The sequence below is a fragment of the Pelophylax lessonae genome, assembly GCF_965119305.1.
Source record: "Pelophylax lessonae genome assembly, chromosome: 11".
Taxonomy (NCBI): domain Eukaryota; kingdom Metazoa; phylum Chordata; class Amphibia; order Anura; family Ranidae; genus Pelophylax; species Pelophylax lessonae.
In genome coordinates, this window is record NC_138778.1 from 234,073,039 (window position 1) to 234,095,631 (window position 22,593).

The following is a 22,593-nucleotide window of genomic DNA, read 5'->3' on the forward strand; positions in this document are numbered from 1 at the left end:
GGATTCTATTCATTAATGATTGGATTCATTTATTTCACACTATTGTTACTTTTCCTGCACTGTCCATCCGTTATTACTCTCATCATAGATTTCTATCATATGGATTGCTGATACAAATCCTGTACCATGTCTGCAGTCTCTGACCGTCTCCTGTACTATGTCTGCAGTCTCTGACCGTCTCCTGTACTATGTCTGCAGTCTCTGACCATCTCCTGTACTATGTCTGCAGTTTCTGACCATCTCCTGTACTATGTCTGCAGTCTCTGACCGTCTCCTGTACTATGTCTGCAGTCTCTGACCATCTCCTGTACTATGTCTGCAGTCTCTGACCGTCTCCTGTACTATGTCTGCAGTCTCTGACCTTCTCCTGTACCATGTCTGCAGTCTCTGACCGTCTCCTGTACTATGTCTGCAGTCTCCGACCGTCTCCTGTACTATGTCTGCAGTCTCTGACCATCTCCTGTACTATGTCTGCAGTCTCTGACCGTCTCCTGTACTATGTCTGCAGTCTCTGACCGTCTCCTGTACTATGTCTGCAGTCTCTGACCATCTCCTGTACTATGTCTGCAGTCTCTGACCGTCTCCTGTACTATGTCTGCAGTCTCTGACCATCTCCTGTACTATGTCTGCAGTTTCTGACCATCTCCTGTACTATGTCTGCAGTCTCTGACCGTCTCCTGTACTATGTCTGCAGTCTCTGACCATCTCCTGTACTATGTCTGCAGTCTCTGACCATCTCCTGTATCATGTCTGCAGTCTCTGACTGTCTCCTGTACTATGTCTGCAGTCTCTGACCGTCTCCTGTACTATGTCTGCAGTCTCTGACCATCTCCTGTAGTATGTCTGCAGTCTCTGACCGTCTCCTGTAGTATGTCTGCAGTCTCTGACCATCTCCTGTAGTATGTCTGCAGTCTCTGACTATCTCCTGTACTATGTCTGCAGTCTCTGATTGTCTCCTGTACTATGTCTGCAGTCTCTGACCGTCTCCTGTACCATGTCTGCAGTCTCTGACCATCTCCTGTAGTATGTCTGCAGTCTCTGACCGTCTCCTGTAGTATGTCTGCAGTCTCTGACCATCTCCTGTAGTATGTCTGCAGTCTCTGACTGTCTCCTGTACTATGTCTGCAGCCTCTGACCGTCTCCTGTACTATGTCTGCAGTCTCTGACTGTCTCCTGTACTATGTCTGCAGTCTCTGACCGTCTCCTGTACTATGTCTGCAGTCTCTGACCATCTCCTGTACTATGTCTGCAGTCTCTGACCATCTCCTGTACTATGTCTGCAGTCTCTGACCATCTCCTGTACCATGTCTGCAGTCTCTGACCGTCTCCTGTACCATGTCTGCAGTCTCTGACTATCTCCTGTACTATGTCTGCAGTCTCTGACCATCTCCTGTAGTATGTCTGCAGTCTCTGACCGTCTCCTGTAGTATGTCTGCAGTCTCTGACCATCTCCTGTAGTATGTCTGCAGTCTCTGACTATCTCCTGTACTATGTCTGCAGTCTCTGATTGTCTCCTGTACTATGTCTGCAGTCTCTGACCGTCTCCTGTACCATGTCTGCAGTCTCTGACTGTCTCCTGTACTATGTCTGCAGTCTCTGACTGTCTCCTGTACTATGTCTGCAGTCTCTGACCATCTCCTGTAGTATGTCTGCAGTCTCTGACCGTCTCCTGTAGTATGTCTGCAGTCTCTGACCATCTCCTGTAGTATGTCTGCAGTCTCTGACTATCTCCTGTACTATGTCTGCAGTCTCTGATTGTCTCCTGTACTATGTCTGCAGTCTCTGACCGTCTCCTGTACCATGTCTGCAGTCTCTGACCATCTCCTGTAGTATGTCTGCAGTCTCTGACCGTCTCCTGTAGTATGTCTGCAGTCTCTGACCATCTCCTGTAGTATGTCTGCAGTCTCTGACTGTCTCCTGTACTATGTCTGCAGCCTCTGACCGTCTCCTGTACTATGTCTGCAGTCTCTGACTGTCTCCTGTACTATGTCTGCAGTCTCTGACCGTCTCCTGTACTATGTCTGCAGTCTCTGACCATCTCCTGTACTATGTCTGCAGTCTCTGACCATCTCCTGTACTATGTCTGCAGTCTCTGACCATCTCCTGTACCATGTCTGCAGTCTCTGACCGTCTCCTGTACCATGTCTGCAGTCTCTGACTATCTCCTGTACTATGTCTGCAGTCTCTGACCATCTCCTGTAGTATGTCTGCAGTCTCTGACCGTCTCCTGTAGTATGTCTGCAGTCTCTGACCATCTCCTGTAGTATGTCTGCAGTCTCTGACTATCTCCTGTACTATGTCTGCAGTCTCTGATTGTCTCCTGTACTATGTCTGCAGTCTCTGACCGTCTCCTGTACCATGTCTGCAGTCTCTGACCATCTCCTGTACCTTGCCTGCAGTCTCTGACTGTCTCCTGTAGTATGTCTGCAGTCTCTGACCGTCTCCTGTACTATGTCTGCAATCTCTGACCATCTCCTGTACCTTGCCTGCAGTCTCTGACTGTCTCCTGTACTATGTCTGCAGTCTCTGACCATCCCCTGTACCATGTCTGCAGTCTCTGACCATCTCCTGTACCGTGTCTGCAGTCTCTGACCATCTCCTGTAGTATGTCTGCAGTCTCTGACCATCTCCTGTAGTATGTCTGCAGTCTCTGACCATCTCCTGTAGTATGTCTGCAGTCTCTGACTGTCTGCATGTGACTCCTCCATTGTATTCGGCCTTCACATTGGAGAGACTCTCCATAATGAGTCTATAAGAGGAGAGGACTCTTCCTCATGGTCCCCCCGGCTGCCTCACTGTGTGGCCCCTCCCAGACTCATCCATCAAGGGGACCCGTCACCATCATTGATGGCGGAGGGGTGCCAGAGCCTCCTAGGTTCCCACCACTAACCGTCTGTCCTGTCCTAACCACAACACTTCATTTACACCGCCTTCCCCTCATTAATACCCAGAATTCCTCCATTTATCAGGAGCCCCGACGCCAGTAATCAGCCCCGAGTGTTGTGATAGGGAGCGCCGCTCAATGCGGGGGCCCAAGGCTGCTGCAACTTCTCCCAACTTCTTCATCCAGAGCATCACATCAGAACAGCTCTGCCCCATCGCCCTGAAAACTGACATTTCTCACACTTTCCTGCTTTTCTACAAATTAAATATTTGTGATCACAAACTCTGTACATTTCTGGCTTCAATGTTTGTCTGTCAACATGGCAGCTCTTTGTTTATAGTATCTGACAAAAGTAAGTACACCCCTCACATTTACTGTATATCTATGTATTCTATCTTTTTATGTGACAACACTGAAGAAATGACACTTTGCTACAATGTAAAGTAGTGAGTGTACAGCTTGTATAACAGTGTAAATTTACTGTCCCCTCAAAATAACTCCACACACAGCCATTAATGTCTAAACCGCTGGCAACAAAAGTGAGTACACCCCTAAGTGACAATGTCCAAATTGAGCCCAATTAGCCATTTTCTCTCCCCGGTGTCATGTGACTCGTTACGTTAGTGTTACAAGGTCTCAGGTGTGAATGGGGAGCAGGTGTGTTACATTTGGTGTTATCGCTCTCACTCTCTCATACTGGTCACTGGAAGTTCAACATGGCACCTCATGGCAAAGAACTCTCTGAGGATATGAAAAAAAGAATTGTTGCTCTACATAAGGATGGCCTAGGCTATAAGAAGATTGCCAATACCCTGAAACTGAGCTGCAGCACGGTGGCCAAGACCATACAGAGGTTTAACAGGACAGTTTCCACTCAGAACAGGCCTTGCCATCGTCAACCTAAGAAGTTGAGTGCCGTGCTCAGCGTCATATCCAGAGGTCATCTTTGGAAAATAGACGTATGAGTGCTGCCAGCATTGCTGCAGAGGTTGAAGGGGTGGGGGAGGGGTCAGCCGGTCAGTGCTCAGATCATACGCCGCACACTGCATCAAACTGGTCTGCATGGCTGTCATCCCAGAAGGAAGCCTCTTCTAAAGATGATGAACAAGAAAGCCCGAAAACAGTTTGCTGAAGACAAGCAGACTAAGGACATGGATTACTGGAACCATCTCCTGTGCTCTGATGAGACCAAGATAAACTTATTTGGTGTCAGATGGTGTCAGGCGTGTGTGGGGGCAACCAGGAGAGGAGTACAAAGACAAGTGTGTCTTCCTACAGTCAGGCATGGTGGTGGGAGTGTCATGGTCTGGGGCTGCATGAGTGCTGCCGGCACTGGGGAGCTACAGTTCATTGAGGGAACCATGAATGCCAACATGTACTGTGACATACTGAAGCAGAGCATGATCCCCTCCCTTCAGAGACTGGGGGGCAGGGCAGAATTCCAACATAACGACCCCAAACACCTCCAAGACCACTGCCTTGCTAAAGAAGCTGAGGGTAAAGGTGATGGACTGGCCAAGCGTCTCCAGACCTAAACCCTATTGAGAATCTGTGGGGAATCCTCAAACAGAAGGTGGAGGAGGGGAAGGTCTCTAACATCCACCAGCTCTGTGATGTCATCATGGAGGAGGGGAAGAGGACTCCAGTGACAACCTGTGAAGCTCTGGTGAACTCCATGCCCAAGAGGGTTAAGGCATTGCTGGAAAATAATGGTGGCCACACAAAATATTGACACTTTGAGCCCATTTTGGACATTGTCACTTAGGGGTGTACTCACTTTTGTGGCCAGCGGTTTAGACATTAATGGCTGTGTGCTGAGTTATTTTGAGGGGACAGTAAATTTACACTGTTATACAAGCTGTACACTCACTACTTTACATTGTAGCAAAGTGTCATTTCTTCAGTGTTGTCACATGAAAAGATAGCAAAAAATATTTACAAAAATGTTATGGGTGTACTTACTTTTGTCAGATACTGTATATTCCACAGAGGTACATAGTGAGATTTTCTGGGGTGGGATGTCTTTGTTTATATTCTACTGAGGTCCATAGGGACATTCTGTGGAGTATCTTTGAGTATATTCTACAGAGGTACAAAATGACATTATCTGGGGGGGCTTTATTTATATTTTACAGAGGTACATAGTGACATTCTTTGTTTATATTCCACAGAGGTCCATAAGAGCCGGTTCACATTAGCGCGACTTGTCAGCCTGACAAGTCGCGCTCCCTCTCGGTCCATTGACCGCTACAGGAGCCGTTCTAATAGGATCGACACAAGTCACTCCGACTTAGAAAAAGGGTCCTGTACTATTTCGGGGCGACCTTGGAGCGACTTGCATAGACTTCCATTATGTGAAGTCCCTGCAAGTTGCTCCAAAGTCGTGGTACAATGTAATGCACAAGTCGCCCCTGAAGTAGTAAGGAGTTGTGTCGCGCTAATGTGAACCGGCTCTAATGACATTCTCTGGTGGGCTTTGTTTATATTCTTCAGAGATACATAGTGACATTTTCTGGGGGGGGGGGGCTTTAGTTATATTTTACAGAGATATATAGTGACATTCTTTGTTTTTTATTCCACTGAGGTACATAGGGACATTCTCTGGGGGCTCTTAGGGACATTCTCTGGGGGCTCTTAGGGACATTCTCTGGGGGGCTCTTAGGGACATTCTCTGGGGGCTCTTAGGGACATTCTCTGGGGGCTCTTAGGGACATTCTCTGGGGGCTCTTAGGGACATTCTCTGGGGGCTCTTAGGGACATTCTCTGGGGGCTCTTAGGGACATTCTCTGGGGGCTCTTAGGGACATTCTCTGGGGGGCTCTTAGGGACATTCTCTGGGGGCTCTTAGGGACATTCTCTGGGGGCTCTTTGTTTGTCACTGATGATAAATGGCCAGGGTAAGCGTTCTTTGGTCATTCTCCCACCAGCCAGCTATGACAATAATCATTTTACAGCTGAAGAAGAGACAGAATAAATTGTAACCTGAGAGAAGAAAGTTCCCCCGGCCGATGTGTGAGGTCCACCACGGTTTGCTGTGCCCAGGTGATGTCATCGCCACCCATTGAGCGTTTTCTGGTAGTCATGTCCGGCCATTTTCCTGACCAGAACGAGAGGCTACAGAAATGTGTTGTGGACATCAGTAAACTTTTCTAGGACTGACATTGTTCCAGAAATACTCCGTCCTCACACGACCCACAGCTGAGGTTTCTTCTGTTTATGTTTTCTGCCGACATAGAAGCTCGCATTGACCGATGTGCCCTACAATTATGGAGGAGGCTCTATGAATCTGATGCCTATCAGCAGGTTATAATTGCCATCTTACCTTAAAACATCCATCACACGGGGCCCCAGAGTCTCCGTCTAGCAGGGGTCCAAGGGCCCGTTCCTTCATGTGCCCGCCGCTGTGGATATAGGAAGCGATTGTGGAAGTGGAGATTAGAAAGTGGCGGAGGATGTGGTCAGAATGTTGTGTCTGTACTGCCGTCACTTATATCCCAAGAAAACCACCATGCTCCCTGCTATGTGATTTCCAGGGACTTCTACAGCTCTCCAGTGTCTGATCCTGCACAGGGCCCAATGCCAGTATTTCACATTTTTGTTTCTTTGAATACAATTTTGGAAGGATCTTTCGCTATCTTTGTCCCTGTTGGGGAGATTTGCCCTCACTTCCTGTCCTGGTAACCACTAAGATTTTGCAGAAAGCTGAACTTCCTGTTTCCCCTTTTAGGGGGGCATTCTCCATGCATTCCTTCGGGGTAGCTATGCTGATTCAACAGAACTATCTGTAGCCATACCCAGTCCCCTATTCTACATCTTGGACATTCACCCTCTCTATTTGTTCTGGTACAGATAGAGAGGGGGAATCCGAAATCTAGAGTTGTCACCAGAACAGAAATACAGCAGAGGGAAATCTTTCTTGCTTTTAACCATTTTCTACTCCACCCAGAATGGGAATAAGACATTTTAAAAAATTTAGATATACTTTAAGGATGATGTTGCTCATTGTGCATGAGATGGTTTTTCATATGGTCATTTACTGACATCTTTTTCCTGCATATCAGTGGGTTGACAGTCTTCTGTTTTCATGCAAAAATTTACAATGGAAAATAGTTCACTGATCACAATGTTGTTTTTCACACACTATAGATCAATCATTCTAAACAAGAGTTCCATTAAACCATAGGGTTCCTCCATAGGTTGCCAGTGGTTCCTTGAGCTGTGGTTAGTTGATCTTCTAACCAGGGTCAATGAATTAATGGTCAGTGAACTTAACCATCTCAATCAGGGCTCTGTGGAACCATGGGTTATCTCTGGAGGTTGCTAGGGGTTCCGTTAGCTGTTGGTAGTTGACCTTCCAGCAAGGGTCAATGAATAGAGGGTCAATGAACTTGACCTCTCCAAACCAGGGTTCCATGAAACCATAGGGTACCTCTAGAGGTTGCTAGGGGTTCTTTGAGCTGTGGCTAGTTGACTTTCCAAATAGGTCAATGAATCAATGGTCAATGAACTTGACCATTCTCAACCAGGGTTCTATTAAACCATAGGGTTTATTAATAGGTTGCTAGGGGATCCTTGAAAGTTAACCTTTGAACCAGGGTGAATGAATCAATGGTCATTGAACTTCATCACTCTCAACCAGTGTCTTGTGAAACCATAGGGTTCCTCCAGAGGTTGTTAGGGGTTCTTTGAGCTGTTTCTCACCAGGGTCAACTAACTTGATCATTGTCAAACAGGGTTCCATGGAACCATAGGATTCCTCCAGAAGTTGCTAGGAGTTCTTTAAGCTGGCGCTAGGTGACCTTTCTACCAGGATCCATGAATCAATGGTCAATGAACTTCACGTCTCAACCAGGGATCTGTGTAACCATAAGGTTCTTCCAGAGATTGCTAGGGGTTCTTTAGGCTGTCGCTAGGTGACTTTCTAACCAGGATAAATTAATCAGTGGTCAATGTACTTGACCATCTCAACCAGGATTCCTCCTGAGGTTACTAGGGGTTCTTTAAGCTGTTGCTAGGCTACTTTCCAGCCAGGATAAATTAATCAATTGACCTTGACCATCTCAACCAGGGTTCTATGCAACCATAGGTTTTCTCTGGTGGTTGCTAGGGGTTACTTGAGCTGTGGCTAGTTGACCTTCCAACTAGGGTCAATTAATCAATGGTCTATAAACCTGATTATTCTTAACCAGGGTTCCCTGCAACCATGGGTTTCTCCAGAGGTTGCTAGGGGTTCCTTATGACTATTTGACCTTCCAACTCATGGTGCCTTAATTCTCAAACAGGGCCAACAATGTAATGGGCATTTTCGTTACGACCCCTGATTGGCTGTCTAATCCTAGCAGAAGTTCCTGGACACCTGAAAATTATTTCAAGGGTTCCCCCAAGGTTAAAAAAGTTGGGAAAATCTTCTATAGATGGTCACATATGACTTTTGTGTGGCATTATAAGCTGAAATGCCCTTTTAAGTGCCAAGTTCATTGTGACTTTCCAACTTATAAAGGATCTTAGTCATTTATTTTCTGTCACACTAATGAAGGAGGAAATAATACAAAGATGATATAATGTTTCTGATACAAGTTACTCATCATTTGTGTTCCTGGAAATTGAATATATCCGAAGCACATCAAACGCCCTTTTCTCTTTAATCCGGAGAGGGAAAACATGACCTATTTGCTTCTCCCCCCCCCAGTTATTTCATCCCTCTATCTGAACGCTGCTCCCTCTCCTGACATCAAAGGCCGCTTCTGGGATATAGATGGTGTGTTGCAACAACAAGTTTAGAAGAAACACAAAATTCCCACCAGTAAGGAATGTTGCCATATGTCTGCAAACCAGCATATGGATCACTTTAAAACCAGATCGCCGCACATTGCGGGGTATGATGGCTGGGAGTTTAACATTATGGCAGACAGTCGCTGCATCCCCTCCGCTCCCCTACTGCTGTACTAAAGGCATCAACGTTTTGTGTGCCGCCAACCTGCCTGTGTGACCTGTGATATGGATATCATCTACATTGTATTTATTTCCCAGAGAACACTGAGCCAGTAACATCAGTCTCTGTACCAGAGGAGCTTACACTCTAATGTCCCCTGACTCGCCTCCCCCACAGTCACGCACTATTATTATTATACATTTATATAGGTCTAACATATACCGCAGCGCTGTACAGAAATCCCTGAGCCCGTCACATCAGTCTCTGCACCAGAGGAGCTTACACTCTAATGTCCCCATCCCACAGTCACACACTGTTGTTATTATTATTATACATTTATATAGCTCCGACGCATACCAAAGTGCTGTACAGAGAACACTGAGCCAGTCACATCGGTCTCTGCACCAGAGGAGCTTACACTCTAATGTCCCCTCCCCCGCAGTGACACACTATTATTATTATACATTTATATAGCTCTGACATATACCGCAGTGCTGTATAGAGATCACTTAGCCAGTCACATCAGTCTTTATACCAGAGGAGCTTACACTCTAATGCTGAAGACTTTGTGCAGAGTTGTTGAAAGCTTTATGCTTGTGAATGGTTGGCTTGGGTGTGCGTCAGGGGTGTCCTTTGAGTCTCCTGCTATACGCATTTGCAATCAATCCCTTCATCAGGAGGTTAGAGAGCGGACCATTGTGCGGGGTGCCTTTGGGCATTCTTGGTGAGCCCCCTTTGAGGGTTGTGGACTATGCTGATGACTTATCTGTTTTCATCTCTGGCACAGAGGAGGCAGAGGTGGTCTCAGTGATGCTGAGGCATCCGGCTCAATGATCAATCAGGAGAAGAGTGAAATTTCTGGATGGGAGAGGAAGGCGATGGCTTCAAGCTTCCGGACACCTTCCCAAAGGCCCAGCAGGAAATTACATTTTTAGGTATCAAATTTGGTCCCGGCGATTACGGCTTTGCAAATTGGGAAAGCAGGCTACAAGATGCCGATGCCAAGGTTGTCTGTTGGAAGGATTAGAAACTCTCTTACAGGGAAAGGATTGACCTGATTAAAACTTACCTGATCCCGGTATTTCTGTATGTCCGCTTTGTCTGTGTTTTGCCAGTGTCTCTCTATGCGAAGATCTCCAGTTGTTTCTTCCAGCTGTTATGGGGGAACAAACTGAACCACATTAACATAGTTACATAGTTACATAGTTAGTGAGGTTGAAAAAAGACATCAGTCCATCCAGTTCAACCTATGATGTGTGTGTGTGTTTGCTTTTAGCCGTACATTGTATACCCCTGTATGTTGTGGTCTTTAAGGTGTCCATCTAACAGTTTTTTGAAACTATCAATGCTCCCTGCTGATACGACTGCTTGTGGAAGAGAATTCCACATCCTTACCGCTCTTACAGTGAAGAACCCCTTACGCACTTTAAGGTTAAACCGCATTTCCTCTAGTTTTAGTGAGTGGCCACGTGTCTTATTGTATCTCCTTTCTCTGAATAGTTTGTTCCTTATGCTCGGGTCGCCAGTACAGTATTTGTACATTGATATCATATCCCCCCTCAATCGTCTCTTCTCCAGAGAGAATAAGTTCAGGGCTTGTAGTCTTTCTTCATAGCTGATGTCCTCCATCCCCCTAATTATTTTTGTTGCCCTTCTCTGGACTTTCTCCAGTTCCAGCACATCCTTTCTGAGGACCGGTGCCCAGAACTGGACAGCATACTCCAGATGTGGCCGGACCAGAGTCTTGTAGAGCGGGAGAATAATCTCTTTATTTCTGGAGTGAATCCCCTTTTTTATACATCCCAGTATTCTGTTGGCTTTGCTTGCGGCGGCCTGGCATTGCATGCCACTGCCAAGCCTGTTGTCTACCAGTACCCCTAAGTCCTTTTCCATCCTAGACTCACCCAGAGGTTCCCCCCCTAGCGAGTAGCTTGCTTTCTGGTTTCTGGCCCCCAAGTGGATTACTTTACATTTTTCAACATTAAATCTCATCTGCCATGTAGTTGCCCACTCCGTTATTTTGTTCAGGTCCGCTTGCAAGGTTTCCACATCCTGCATAGAAGATATTGGCATGCCTAATTTAGTATCATCTGCAAATACTGAGATTGTACTCGATATCCCCTCCTCCAGATCATTTATGAATAAATTAAACAGGATTGGTCCCAGGACAGAACCCTGGGGGACCCCACTTTCCACACCCGCCCAATCCGAGTACTCCCCATTAATCACCACCCTCTGTACTCTCCCCTGGAGCCAGTTCTCTATCCAGGTACTCACCTTATGGTCCATACCTATCTTCCTTAGTTTGTACAGTAAGCGTTTGTGGGGAACGGTGTCGAAGGCCTTTGCAAAGTCCAGATACACCACATCCACAGGCTTTCCTTTATCCAGATACACCACATCCACAGACCTTCCTTTATCCAGATACACCACATCCACAGGCCTTCCTTTATCCAGATACACCACATCCACAGGCTTACCTTTATCTAGGTGGCAGCTCACTTCATCATAGAAGGTTAATAGATTGGTTTGGCACGAACGATTTTTCATGAATCCGTGCTGATTAATACTTATAATACCGTTTTCATTACTAAAGTCTTGTATGTGGTCCCTTAACATCCCCTCCAATATTTTGCAGACTACAGATGTTAGGCTGATTGGCCTATAGTTACCCGGGATATATCTCGGCCCCTTTTTAAGTATTGGTACCACGTTGGCTTTTTTCCAATCAGCTGGCACCATACCCGTCTGTAAACTATCCTTAAAGATCAAGAATAATGGTCTGGCAATCACCTGGCTGAGCTCTTTAAGAACCCTCGGGTGCAAGCCATCCGGTCCCGGGGATTTATTTATGTTAAGCTTCTCTAGTTTAGCTCTAAGTCTATCTTCTGTTAGCCATGACGGCACTTCCTGAGGTGTATTATTTAGTTCGGCCTTACAAGCTGGGTTCGTGTAGCCCCCCGATTCCTTTGTGAAGACTGAAGAAAAGAAATTATTTAACACTTCCGCCTTTTCTCTGTCCTCAGTGGCCATTTTTCCTTTATCATCTTTTATGGGGCCAATGTGTTCTGGCCTCGCTTTCTTACTGTTTATATACTTAAAGAACTTCTTGGGGTTCTTTTTACTCTCCTCCGCTATATGTCTCTCGTGTTCTATTTTAGCCGCCCTGATTTCATCTTTACATTTCTTAAGAGGTCTGTAACCTACCTTCTCAGGAGGATGGGTGGCCTAGGTATGCTCAACCAGGTGGTATTTTTTTCTCTGATGTTTTGAAACATAATTTTGGTAACATGCTGGCAGAGGGACCGCCTGGGTGGGTTGGTATTTTTCAGTCCTGGTTTAGGCCTATTCTGCGCACCTGGGAGAGTGGTGGGCCAGTGCATAAAACAAAGGATGCAGCACCAACAAAAAGTTCTATGAAACGTTATATAATAAGGTCCACACGTTACAGCTTGCAAAGATGTAGAAGAAAAGTCCCCACACCAACTGAGGTGAGAAAGGTGCACACGTCACCAGCGTGGAAAGAAGGGGTAATCCTGTTTACTGGATGGTGTTGACCCTCAAATTATAGAGAGGTTAATAACAGCATATAAGAGACTTGAATCTGAATCAAAGCCAGGCATACACAGCGTTCCCCACCACAGTATCCCCAGGCACTCTTCACGCTCATGGTGCACCAAGCTTCCTCTTCCGAAGCAGCGCATTAACCCATAAGTAATGAGCCTCTCCTGCTGCCCCTGCTGCGGAATGCCAGTCCAGTCCTGAGAAATAGTCCCCAAAAGTCCACAGGGAAATATATACTTCCAGCCAGTGAAAAGCCTGAGGATCCGACATAATAAGCCCCCGGCTTGCGTTGCTCCATGTCTGAAAATGCTTTGGCAGTGGCGAGTGATGGCGGAGGAAATTAAGTCTCTTCCTAGGAAGGCCCTGGAGAGGATGGTTGTTGAATCTACCATTAGCGAGCCAATGGCCTTGAGGGATTGCCGATGCCCTGTTATGAGGGAGGGCCTTTAAAGTTTTGGGATTTGGCCTGGCTCATTCCATGGCAGACTCTATGTGAGGGATCTGCAGAGAACCGTGGTTGTCCAAGAGTGGAGTGTGGCAGTATGGAGGAGACGATGGACGATTTCTTGCTTCAGTGCCCCTTTAAAGTAGAAGTCTATAAGCAGGTGGGTGGGGCTCTGGGTATTAATTTCCGGCTTGAGTTATGCTGAGTGGTCGTACGGGTCTTTTGGGATGCTTAAGGATTTTGATTTTGAGACACTTTTTATAGTTAGTTTAATAGTCCGTGTAATGCTCGGTGTCCGATTTCCACTTGAACAATAATCCTTCCTGTCGAAGTGGTGGTGCACAACATTCTGAGTGAGGTAAGGAAAATTCGGGGTCTTGAGGAGGACAGGTGGAGGCCGGGAGCATGGACAAAGGCATGGAGGAATGTCAGGTCCCCGTAGCTGCTGTCTGTCAGTCTCTGGGTGTGCGGCTTTTCTTTCTGTCCTTTCACGCCCCCTAGATTTTAATAAGATCAGATTTTTGAAAAAAAGGCTGCATGCATGGGATCAATGTGTAACGTTTCTTAGCCTGAGGGGGTGTTAAGGTGGAGGTTAGGGAGGTGTTTAGGTGGAGGTTGGGGGGTGTTTAGGTCGAGGTTAGGGGGGTGTTTAGGTGGAGGTTACGGAGGTGTTTAGGTGGAAGTTAGGGGTGTTTAGGTGGGGGCTAGGGGGGTGTTTAGGTGGATGTTAGGGAGGTGTTTAGGTGGAGGTTAGGGAGGTGTTTAGGTGGAGGTTAGGGGGTGTTTAGGTGGAGGTTAGGGAGGTGTTAAGGTGGAGGTTAGGGGTGTTTAGGCGGAGGTTAGGGAGGTGTTTAGGTGGAGGTTAGGGGTGTTTAGGTGGAGGTTAGGGGTGTTTAGGTGGAGGTTAGGGGGGTGTTTAGGTGGAGGTTAGAGGTGTTTAGGTGGAGGTTAGGGAGGTGTTTAGGTGGAGGTTAGGGGGGTGTTTAGGTGGGGGTTAGGGAGGTGTTTAGGTGGAGGTTAGGGAGGTGTTTAGGTGGAGGTTAGGGGTGTTTAGGTGGAGGTTAGGGGGTGTTTAGGTGGAGGTTAGGGAGGTGTTTAGGTGGGGGTTAGGGAGGTGTTTAGGTGGAGGTTAGGGAGGTGTTTAGGTGGAGGTTAGGGAGGTGTTTAGGTGGAGGTTAGGGAGGTGTTTAGGTGGAGGTTAGGGAGGTGTTTAGGTGGAGGTTAGGGGGTGTTTAGGTGGGGGTTAGGGAGGTGTTTAGGTGGAGGTTAGGGGGTGTTTAGGTGGGGGTTAGGGAGGTGTTTAGGTGGAGGTTAGGGAGGTGTTTAGGTGGAGGTTAGGGAGGTGTTTAGGTGGGGGTTAGGGAGGTGTTTAGGTGGAGGTTAGGGAGGTGTTTAGGTGGGGGTTAGGGAGGTGTTTAGGTGGGGGTTAGGGAGGTGTTTAGGTGGAGGTTAGGGGGGTGTTTAGGTGGAGGTTAGGGAGGTGTTTAGGTGGAGGTTAGGGAGGTGTTTAGGTGGAGGTTAGGGAGGTGTTTAGGTGGAGGTTAGGGGGTGTTTAGGTGGAGGTTAGGGAGGTGTTTAGGTGGAGGTTAGGGGGTGTTTAGGTGGAGGTTAGGGAGGTGTTTAGGTGGAGGTTAGGGGGTGTTTAGGTGGAGGTTAGGGGGTGTTTAGGTGGGGGTTAGGGAGGTGTTTAGGTGGAGGTTAGGGGGGTGTTTAGGTGGAGGTTAGGGAGGTGTTTAGGTGGAGGTTAGGGAGGTGTTTAGGTGGAGGTTAGGGAGGTGTTTAGGTGGAGGTTAGGGAGGTGTTTAGGTGGGGGTTAGGGGGGTGTTTAGGTGGGGGTTAGGGAGGTGTTTAGGTGGGGGTTAGGGGGGTGTTTAGGTGGAGGTTAGGGAGGTGTTTAGGTGGGGGTTAGGGAGGTGTTTAGGTGGGGGTTAGGGAGGTGTTTAGGTGGGGGTTAGGAGGTGTTTAGGTGGAGGTTAGGGAGGTGTTTAGGTGGGGGTTAGGGAGGTGTTTAGGTGGGGGTTAGGGAGGTGTTTAGGTGGAGGTTAGGGAGGTGTTTAGGTGGGGGTTAGGGGGTGTTTAGGTGGAGGTTAGGGGGTGTTTAGGTGGAGGTTAGGGAGGTGTTTAGGTGGAGGTTAGGGAGGTGTTTAGGTGGAGGTTGGGGCTTTGTTGAGTTGAATCATGATAATAACATGAAAATGTGTCTTGGTTGGTATATTTCGTTTTCTTTATGTTTTTATTTTTGCTGTAGAAAAAGCAATTTTCTGTTTCTATGCCGATGTCAGCTATTTTTGCTTATATATATTTTTATTTATTTTGTATATATGTAAATATATTTTTATTATATTCTGAAGATTTTTAATAAACAAAAATGTACACTCTAATGTCCCGCCACAGTCAGACTATTATTATTATATTAGGAAGTTTTCTTGCCTCCATTTCTCCTCTGTATATCCCCCTGGGGTAAGTCCTATGGCTGGACCTGTTTCTCGGCGGCTCTCCCATCCCCCGGCGTCGCTGCACTTTACACTTCATTTCCATGATGAAAAGGGTCATTAGGAGGGGAATTGGAGCCCTCTTTGCGGTTTCACAATAATTAGGGTCGTTGTTATTTTACTGATGAAGATGATGGAGACTAATTGGTGGAGCTGTGAGCTGTGTGGTGTGAATGTCGTTATCTGTAGTCCCCCATGGTAGACAGGAAAGTACGATGTGCTCCCCCCTATACCATGGCGCAGTCTCTGGGTATGGAGACACTCGGACAGATATTATAAGTCAGGAAGATAAAATAATCCCCCACCACTACAATATCAATAATAATATCAATCCATTTAATAGAATAACTCAATATATGGTTATAATTAGATTGTATAAAAAAATAAACATGCTTTATACAACCGAGAACTTCCTTCTAGTTATGGGAGACGTTCCAAATCATAGAAGAAAAGTCTTCCCACATCACAGCATAGCCGTGTATGCTTCACCGTCCCTTCTCTCCAATCCCACCACTTCTCATATATTCTATTCTGTGCTATCCTTCCGTATTCTGTCCTGTGCTATCCTTCCGTATTCTGTCCTGTGCTATCCTTCCGTATTCTGTCCTGTGCTATCCTTCCGTATTCTGTCCTGTGCTATTCTTCCGTATTCTGTCCTGTGCTATCCTTCCGTATTCTCTCCTGTGCTATTCTTCCGTATTCTGTCCTGTGCTATTCTTCCGTATTCTGTCCTGTGCTATCCTTTCGTATTCTGTCCTGTGCTATCCTTCCGTATTCTGTCCTGTGCTATCCTTCCGTATTCTGTCCTGTGCTATCCTTCCGTATTCTGTCCTGTGCTATCCTTCCGTATTCTGTCCTGTGCTATCCTTCCGTATTCTGTCCTGTGCTATCCTTCCGTATTCTGTCCTGTGCTATCCTTCCGTATTCTGTCCTGTGCTATTCTTCCGTATTCTGTCCTGTGCTATTCTTCCGTATTCTGTCCTGTGCTATCCTTCCGTATTCTCTCCTGTGCTATTCTTCCGTATTCTGTCCTGTGCTATTCTTCCGTATTCTGTCCTGTGCTATCCTTTCGTATTCTGTCCTGTGCTATCCTTCCGTATTCTGTCCTGTGCTATCCTTCCGTATTCTGTCCTGTGCTATCCTTCCGTATTCTGTCCTGTGCTATCCTTCCGTATTCTGTCCTGTGCTATCCTTCCGTAGTCTGTCCTGTGCTATCCTTCCGTATTCTGTCCTGTGCTATCCTTCCGTATTCTGTCCTGTGCTATTCTTCCGTATTCTGTCCTGTGCTATTCTTCCGTATTCTGTCCTGTGCGATCCTTTCGTATTCTGTCCTGTGCTATCCTTCCGTATTCTGTCCTGTGCTATCCTTCCGTATTCTGTCCTGTGCTATCCTTCCGTATTCTGTCCTGTGCTATCCTTCCGTATTCTGTCCTGTGCTATCCTTCTGTATTCTGTCCGGTGCTATGCTTCCGTAGTCTGTCCTGTGCTATCCTTCTGTATTCTGTCCGGTGCTATGCTTCCGTAGTCTGTCCTGTGCTATCCTTCCGTATTCTGTCCTGTGCGATCCTTCCGTATTCTGTCCTGTACGATCCTTCCGTATTCTGTCCTGTGCTATTCTTCTTTAGTCTGTCCTGTGCTATTCTTCCTTAGTCTGTCCTGTGCTATCCTTCCATATTCTGTCCTGTGCTATCCTTCCGTATTCTGTCCTGTGCTATCCTTCCGTATTCTGTCCTGTGCTATCCTTCCGTATTCTGTCCTTTCCTAGCCTATATTAGTCTGTCCTAGCCTAGATTATTCTGTTCTATCTTACCCTAAAGCCTATCCTGCCTTCTTCTATCCTACATTATCCTCTACTATCCCACCCTGTCCTATCCTTCCCTGTCCTGCCCCAGCCTATATTATCCTGCCCTATCTTGTCCTAGTCTACAATATCCTGCCCTATCCTGCGCTGTGCTAGCCTATATCAAATGCAGTGTAGTGGAGCATCATGGGAATCGTAGTTCCAAAACTTCTGAGGTGCCAAGGTTCGCCATCACTGTCCTATATCATCATATCCTGTCTGTCCTACCTTATCTTACCCCATCCGCTGCATTCTATCCTTCCCTAATGTATCCTGCCCTGTACTATCTTACCTTTTCCTGAGCAGCCTCTTGTAGTTGGCAGGAAGCAAATGTTATCTCTTCAATTTTGGATGAAGAAGTTTTTATTCCTGACCCCATTAGAGAGATTCTTCCTCACTTCCTGTCCCCGTGACACCTGTACAAAAAATGAGTGGTGCAGTTGTCACCAGGAAAGGAAGTCACAGACAACAATAAAAGAATTGTAAAATGTTTTATCCCCGCCCACTTACTTTATCCCCAAATATTTGTTTTTGGCAGCAATAAAAGCCTGATCGAAGCTCCAACCCTCCCCCGCTCCATCCAAAACGAAAGAAAATTTGGGTTAGCATTAGAAAGTATTATTTAAAGAAACAATAAACTCTAAAGTTTTGGGAAGCTTTCTTTAGGATGTGAGTGGGGAGAGTCGCGTGTTCAGATGATCAGAGTTTCGGTTTTCCGCTTCTATCGGTCATATTCGTTCTCTTCTCTCTTTCAGCTGCTGAAAGGCGAATTGGAGAATTCCTGCGCTCAGCTGCGCCAATCCGAGAAAAGGCGGCATGAGAAGGAGCTGGAGATGCAGCAGCAGGTAAGTGACCCTCTTCTCTGGGGGGAGTTATATCCGATTCTATAAACCCCTCCCCTAGGAAAATGATATCTGACCCTATAAACCCTTCCCCCAGGGGGAGGTATATATGACCCTATAGACCCTTCCCCCAGGGGGAGGTATATCAGATCCTATAAATTTCCCTCCTCCAGGGGGAGGTATATCAGATCCTATAAACCCTTCCGCTAGGGGGAGGTATATCAGATCCTATAAATGTTTCTCCTCCAGGGGGAGTTATATCAAATCCTATAAACCCTTCCCCTAGGGGGAGGTATATCAGATCCTATAAATGTTTCTCCTCCAGGGGGAGTTATATCAGATCCTATAAACCCTTCCCCCAGGGGGAGGTATATCAGACCCTATAAACCCTTCCCCCAGGGGGAGTTGTTTCTGATCCTATAAACCCCTCTCCTCCAGGAGCAATTATATCCAATCCGATAAACTCCTCCCCTCTAGGGGGAAGGATATCCAATCATTTAAACCCCTCCCCTCCAGGGGGAAGGATATCCAGGCCTTTAAACTCCTCCCCTCCAGGGGGAAGGATATCCAATCCTTTAAACTCCTCCCCTCCAGGGGGTAATGATATCCAATCTGATAAACCCCTCTCCTCCAGGGGGAGTTATATCTGATCCTATAAACTCCTTCCCTCCAGAGGGGGAGGATATTCAATCCTATAAACTCCTCCTTTGCACTGGGGGAATGATATCTAATCCTATAAACGAAACCCCTCCCCTCCAGGGGGGAATGATATCTGATGCTATAAACCCCTCCCCTCTGGGGGGGGGGATGATATCTGATCTTCTAAACTCCTCCACTCAGAGGAAAAGATATCTGATCCTATAAACCCCATCCCTCCTGGGAAGAATGAGATCTGATCCTATAAACCCCTCCCATCCAGGGAAGAATGATATCTGATCCTATAAACCCCTCCCATCCAGGGGGAATGATATCTGATCTTATAAACCCCTCCCATCAGAGGGAAAGATATCTGATCCTATAAACCCCACCCCTCTTGGGAAGAATGATATCTAATCCTATAAACCCCTCCCATCCAGGGAAGAATGATATCTGATCCTATAAACCCCTCCCATCCAGGGAAGAATGATATCTGATCCTATAAACCCCTCCCATCCAGGGAAGAATGATATCTGATCCTATAAACCCCTCCCATCCAGGGGGGAATGATACCTGATCTTATAAACCCCTCCCATCAGAGGGAAAGATATCTGATCCTATAAACCCCACCCCTCTTGGGAAGAATGATATCTAATCCTATAAACCCCTCCCATCCAGGGAAGAATGATATCTGATCCTATAAACCCCTCCCATCCAGGGAAGAATGATATCTGATCCTATAAACCCCTCCCATCCAGGGGGGAATGATACCTGATCTTATAAACCCCTCCCATCAGAGGGAAAGATATCTGATCCTATAAACCCCACCCCTCCTGGGAAGAATGATATCTAATCCTATAAACCCCTCCCATCCAGGGAAGAATGATATCTGATCCTATAAACCCCTCCCATCCAGGGAAGAATGATATCTGATCCTATAAACCCCTCCCATCCAGGGAAGAATGATATCTGATCCTATAAACCCCTCCCATCCAGGGAAGAATGATATCTGATCCTATAAACCCCTCCCATCCAGGGAAGAATGATATCTGATCCTATAAACCCCTCCCATCCAGGGAAGAATGATATCCCATCCTATAAACCCCTCCCATCCAGGGAAGAATGATATTCCACCCTCTAAACCCCTCCCCTCCAGGGAAGAATGATATCTGATCCTATAAACCCCTCCAGGAAATGATATCTGATTCTATAAAAAGGAATTAGGCTCCCTGCACCCCACAGACATCCTGTGCTCCACCATTCTTCAGTCCGAAGGGCCATTTTGAATTTTTGGGGGATTGTGTCATGTGAACCATCACTGAGGTCATGTTCATTGATGGGTAATCTCCGGGTGTGTGGTGACCTCTGTCTCCTGGCTGTATTCTAGTAGAAGATCTCAGACCCCGATATCTGTCTGTGTATGCTGTGGTGGTTGGAATCAGCAGTGTGGCAGATGCAGAAGCCTGCCTATCACTGTCCACTTTATGGAGACAAACTGAACATAGATGTGAACTACTGATTCCAGATAGGAGATCAGAGCATCGGGTCACTTTACAGTCCAGTCTCCCCCTAGTGGTCACCTTTCTGAGGAGCAGGAAAGCACAGTCACTATGCAGCATTATTGAGCAGAATGCAGAGTCAATATGACATGTGTCTGCACCCAGGTGTATACAGTATGTCACAAAAGTAAGCACACCCCTCACATTTTTGTAAATATTACACTTTATCTTTTTTGTGACAACACTGAAGAAATGAGACTTTGCTACAATGTAAAGTAGTGAGTGTACAGCTTGTATAACAGTGTAAATTTACTGTCCCCTCAAAATAACTCAACACACAGCCATTAATGTCTAAACCGCTGGCAACAAAAGTCAGTACACCCCTAAGTGACAATGTCCAAATTGGGCTCAAAGTGACAATATTTTGTGTGGCCACCATTATTTTCCAGCACTGCCTTAACCCTCTTGGGCATGGAGTTCACCAGAGCTTCACAGGTTGTCACTGGAGTCCTCTTCCCCTCCTCCATGATGACATCACAGTGCTGGTGGATGTTAGAGACCTTGCGCTCCTCCACCTTCTGTTTGAGGATGTCCCACAGATGCTCAATAGGGTTTAGGTCTGGAGACATGCTTGGCCAGTCCATCACCTTTACCCTCAGCTTCTTTAGCAAGGCAGTGGTCATCTTGGAGGTGTTTGGGGTCGTTATGTTGGAATTCTGCCCTGCGGCCCAGTCTCTGAAGGGAGGGGATCATGCTCTGCTTCAGTATGTCACAGTACATGTTGGCATTCATGGTTCCCTCAATGAACTGTAGCTCCCCAGTGCCGGCAGCACTCATGCAGCCCCAGACCATGACACTCCCACCACCATGCTTGACTGTAGGAAGACACACTTGTCTTTGTACTCCTCACCTGTTTGCCGCCACACACGCCTGACACCATCTGAACCAAATACGTTTATCTTGGTCTCATCAGAGCACAGGGGATGGTTCCAGTAATCCATGTCCTTAGTCTGCTTGTCTTCAGCAAACTGTTTGCGGGCTTACTTGTCCATCATCTTTAGAAGAGGCTTCCTTCTGGGATGACAGCCATGCAGACCAATTTGATGCAGTGTGCGGCGTATGGTCTGAGCACTGACAGGCTGACCCCCCACCCCTTCAACCTCTGCAGCAATGCTGGCAGCACTCATACGTCTATTTCCCAAAGACAACCTCTAGATATGATGCTGAGCACAGCACTCAACTTCTTTGGTGGACCATGGTGAGGCCTGTTCTGAGTGGAACCTGTCCTGTTATACCGCTGTATGGTCTTGGCCACCGTGCTGCAGCTCAGTTTCAGGGTCTTGGCAATCTTCTTATAGCCTAGGCCATCTTTATGTAGAGCAACAATTCTTTTTTTCAGACCCTCAGAGAGTTCTTTGCCATGAGGTGCCATGTTGAACTTCCAGTGACCGGTATGAGAGAGTGAGAGCGATAACACCAAATTTACCACACCTGCTCCCCATTCACACCTGAGACCTTGTAACACTAACGAGTCACAAGACACCGGGGAGGGAAAATGGCTAATTGGGCCCAATTTGGACATTGTCACTTAGGGGTGTACTGACTTTTGTTGCCAGCGGTTAAGACATTAATGGCTGTGTGTTGAGTTATTTTGAGGGGACAGCAAATTTACACTGTTATACAAGCTGTACGCTCACTACTTTACATTGTAGCAAAGTCTCATTTCTTCAGTGTTGTTACATGTAACTATGTAACAAAATGTGGAAAAAGTGAAGCGCTGTGAATACTTTCTGGATATGTAACTATGAAAATATAGAATAAAATATTTACAAAAATGTGAGGGGTGTACATACTTTTATGAGATACTGTATATAATTCCTCTCCATACTAAAGTAGATAGAGACCCTGTTTAATCGTTTGTCCTTTATTACATCTCAGATCTGCTGATCTCCTACAGCCTCTTAGCAGTCACTTTCTGCCTATATGGCTGCATGGCATTCCTTAGTTTGGGCTTCCTACTGATGACAGCATTGGACCATTTCTGTGCAATATGTGATGAAACTGCCAATTGTAGTACCTGAACAGAAAAGCCTATTCCAGGAAAACACCATATTATTTGTACATGACTATATAAAGATGTCAGATTCCCACCGCCGTGGATCCGTATGGGGTCCGCAGATCTCAGGACCCTCCATGATGAGAAGTAGATGCGTGCGATTCACTTTGTTCTGAATTGAAATTTAGATTCCTTTTTTCGTTATTGGGAGATTCAAATGTATCCGAATTTCCAAAATTACAAAAGATTACAAAAGAAACGAATCCGAAATAGCGAAACAAATTTTATCGAGTTTTATCAAGTTTGACAACTAAATAAAAGTAGAAAACAAGAATAGAATAAAATAGAATAGAAAATAAAGAAATAGAATAAAAGAAATAAATAAAATAGAATAGAAAAAACAA

At 46.3% G+C, this 22,593-nt stretch overlaps 1 protein-coding gene across 1 annotated transcript in view; it reads left to right on the forward strand.

Moving 5' to 3' along the window:
- The window catches only part of CEP112 (centrosomal protein 112), a 398,710-nt gene that overhangs the window by 358,406 nt on the left and 17,711 nt on the right, over positions 1-22,593 (forward strand). Inside the window, exon 23 of the mRNA XM_082272104.1 lies at positions 17,912-18,001. Coding sequence (XP_082128230.1) covers positions 17,912-18,001 — 90 coding nt within the window. The remainder of the gene's footprint in view (positions 1-17,911; positions 18,002-22,593) is intronic.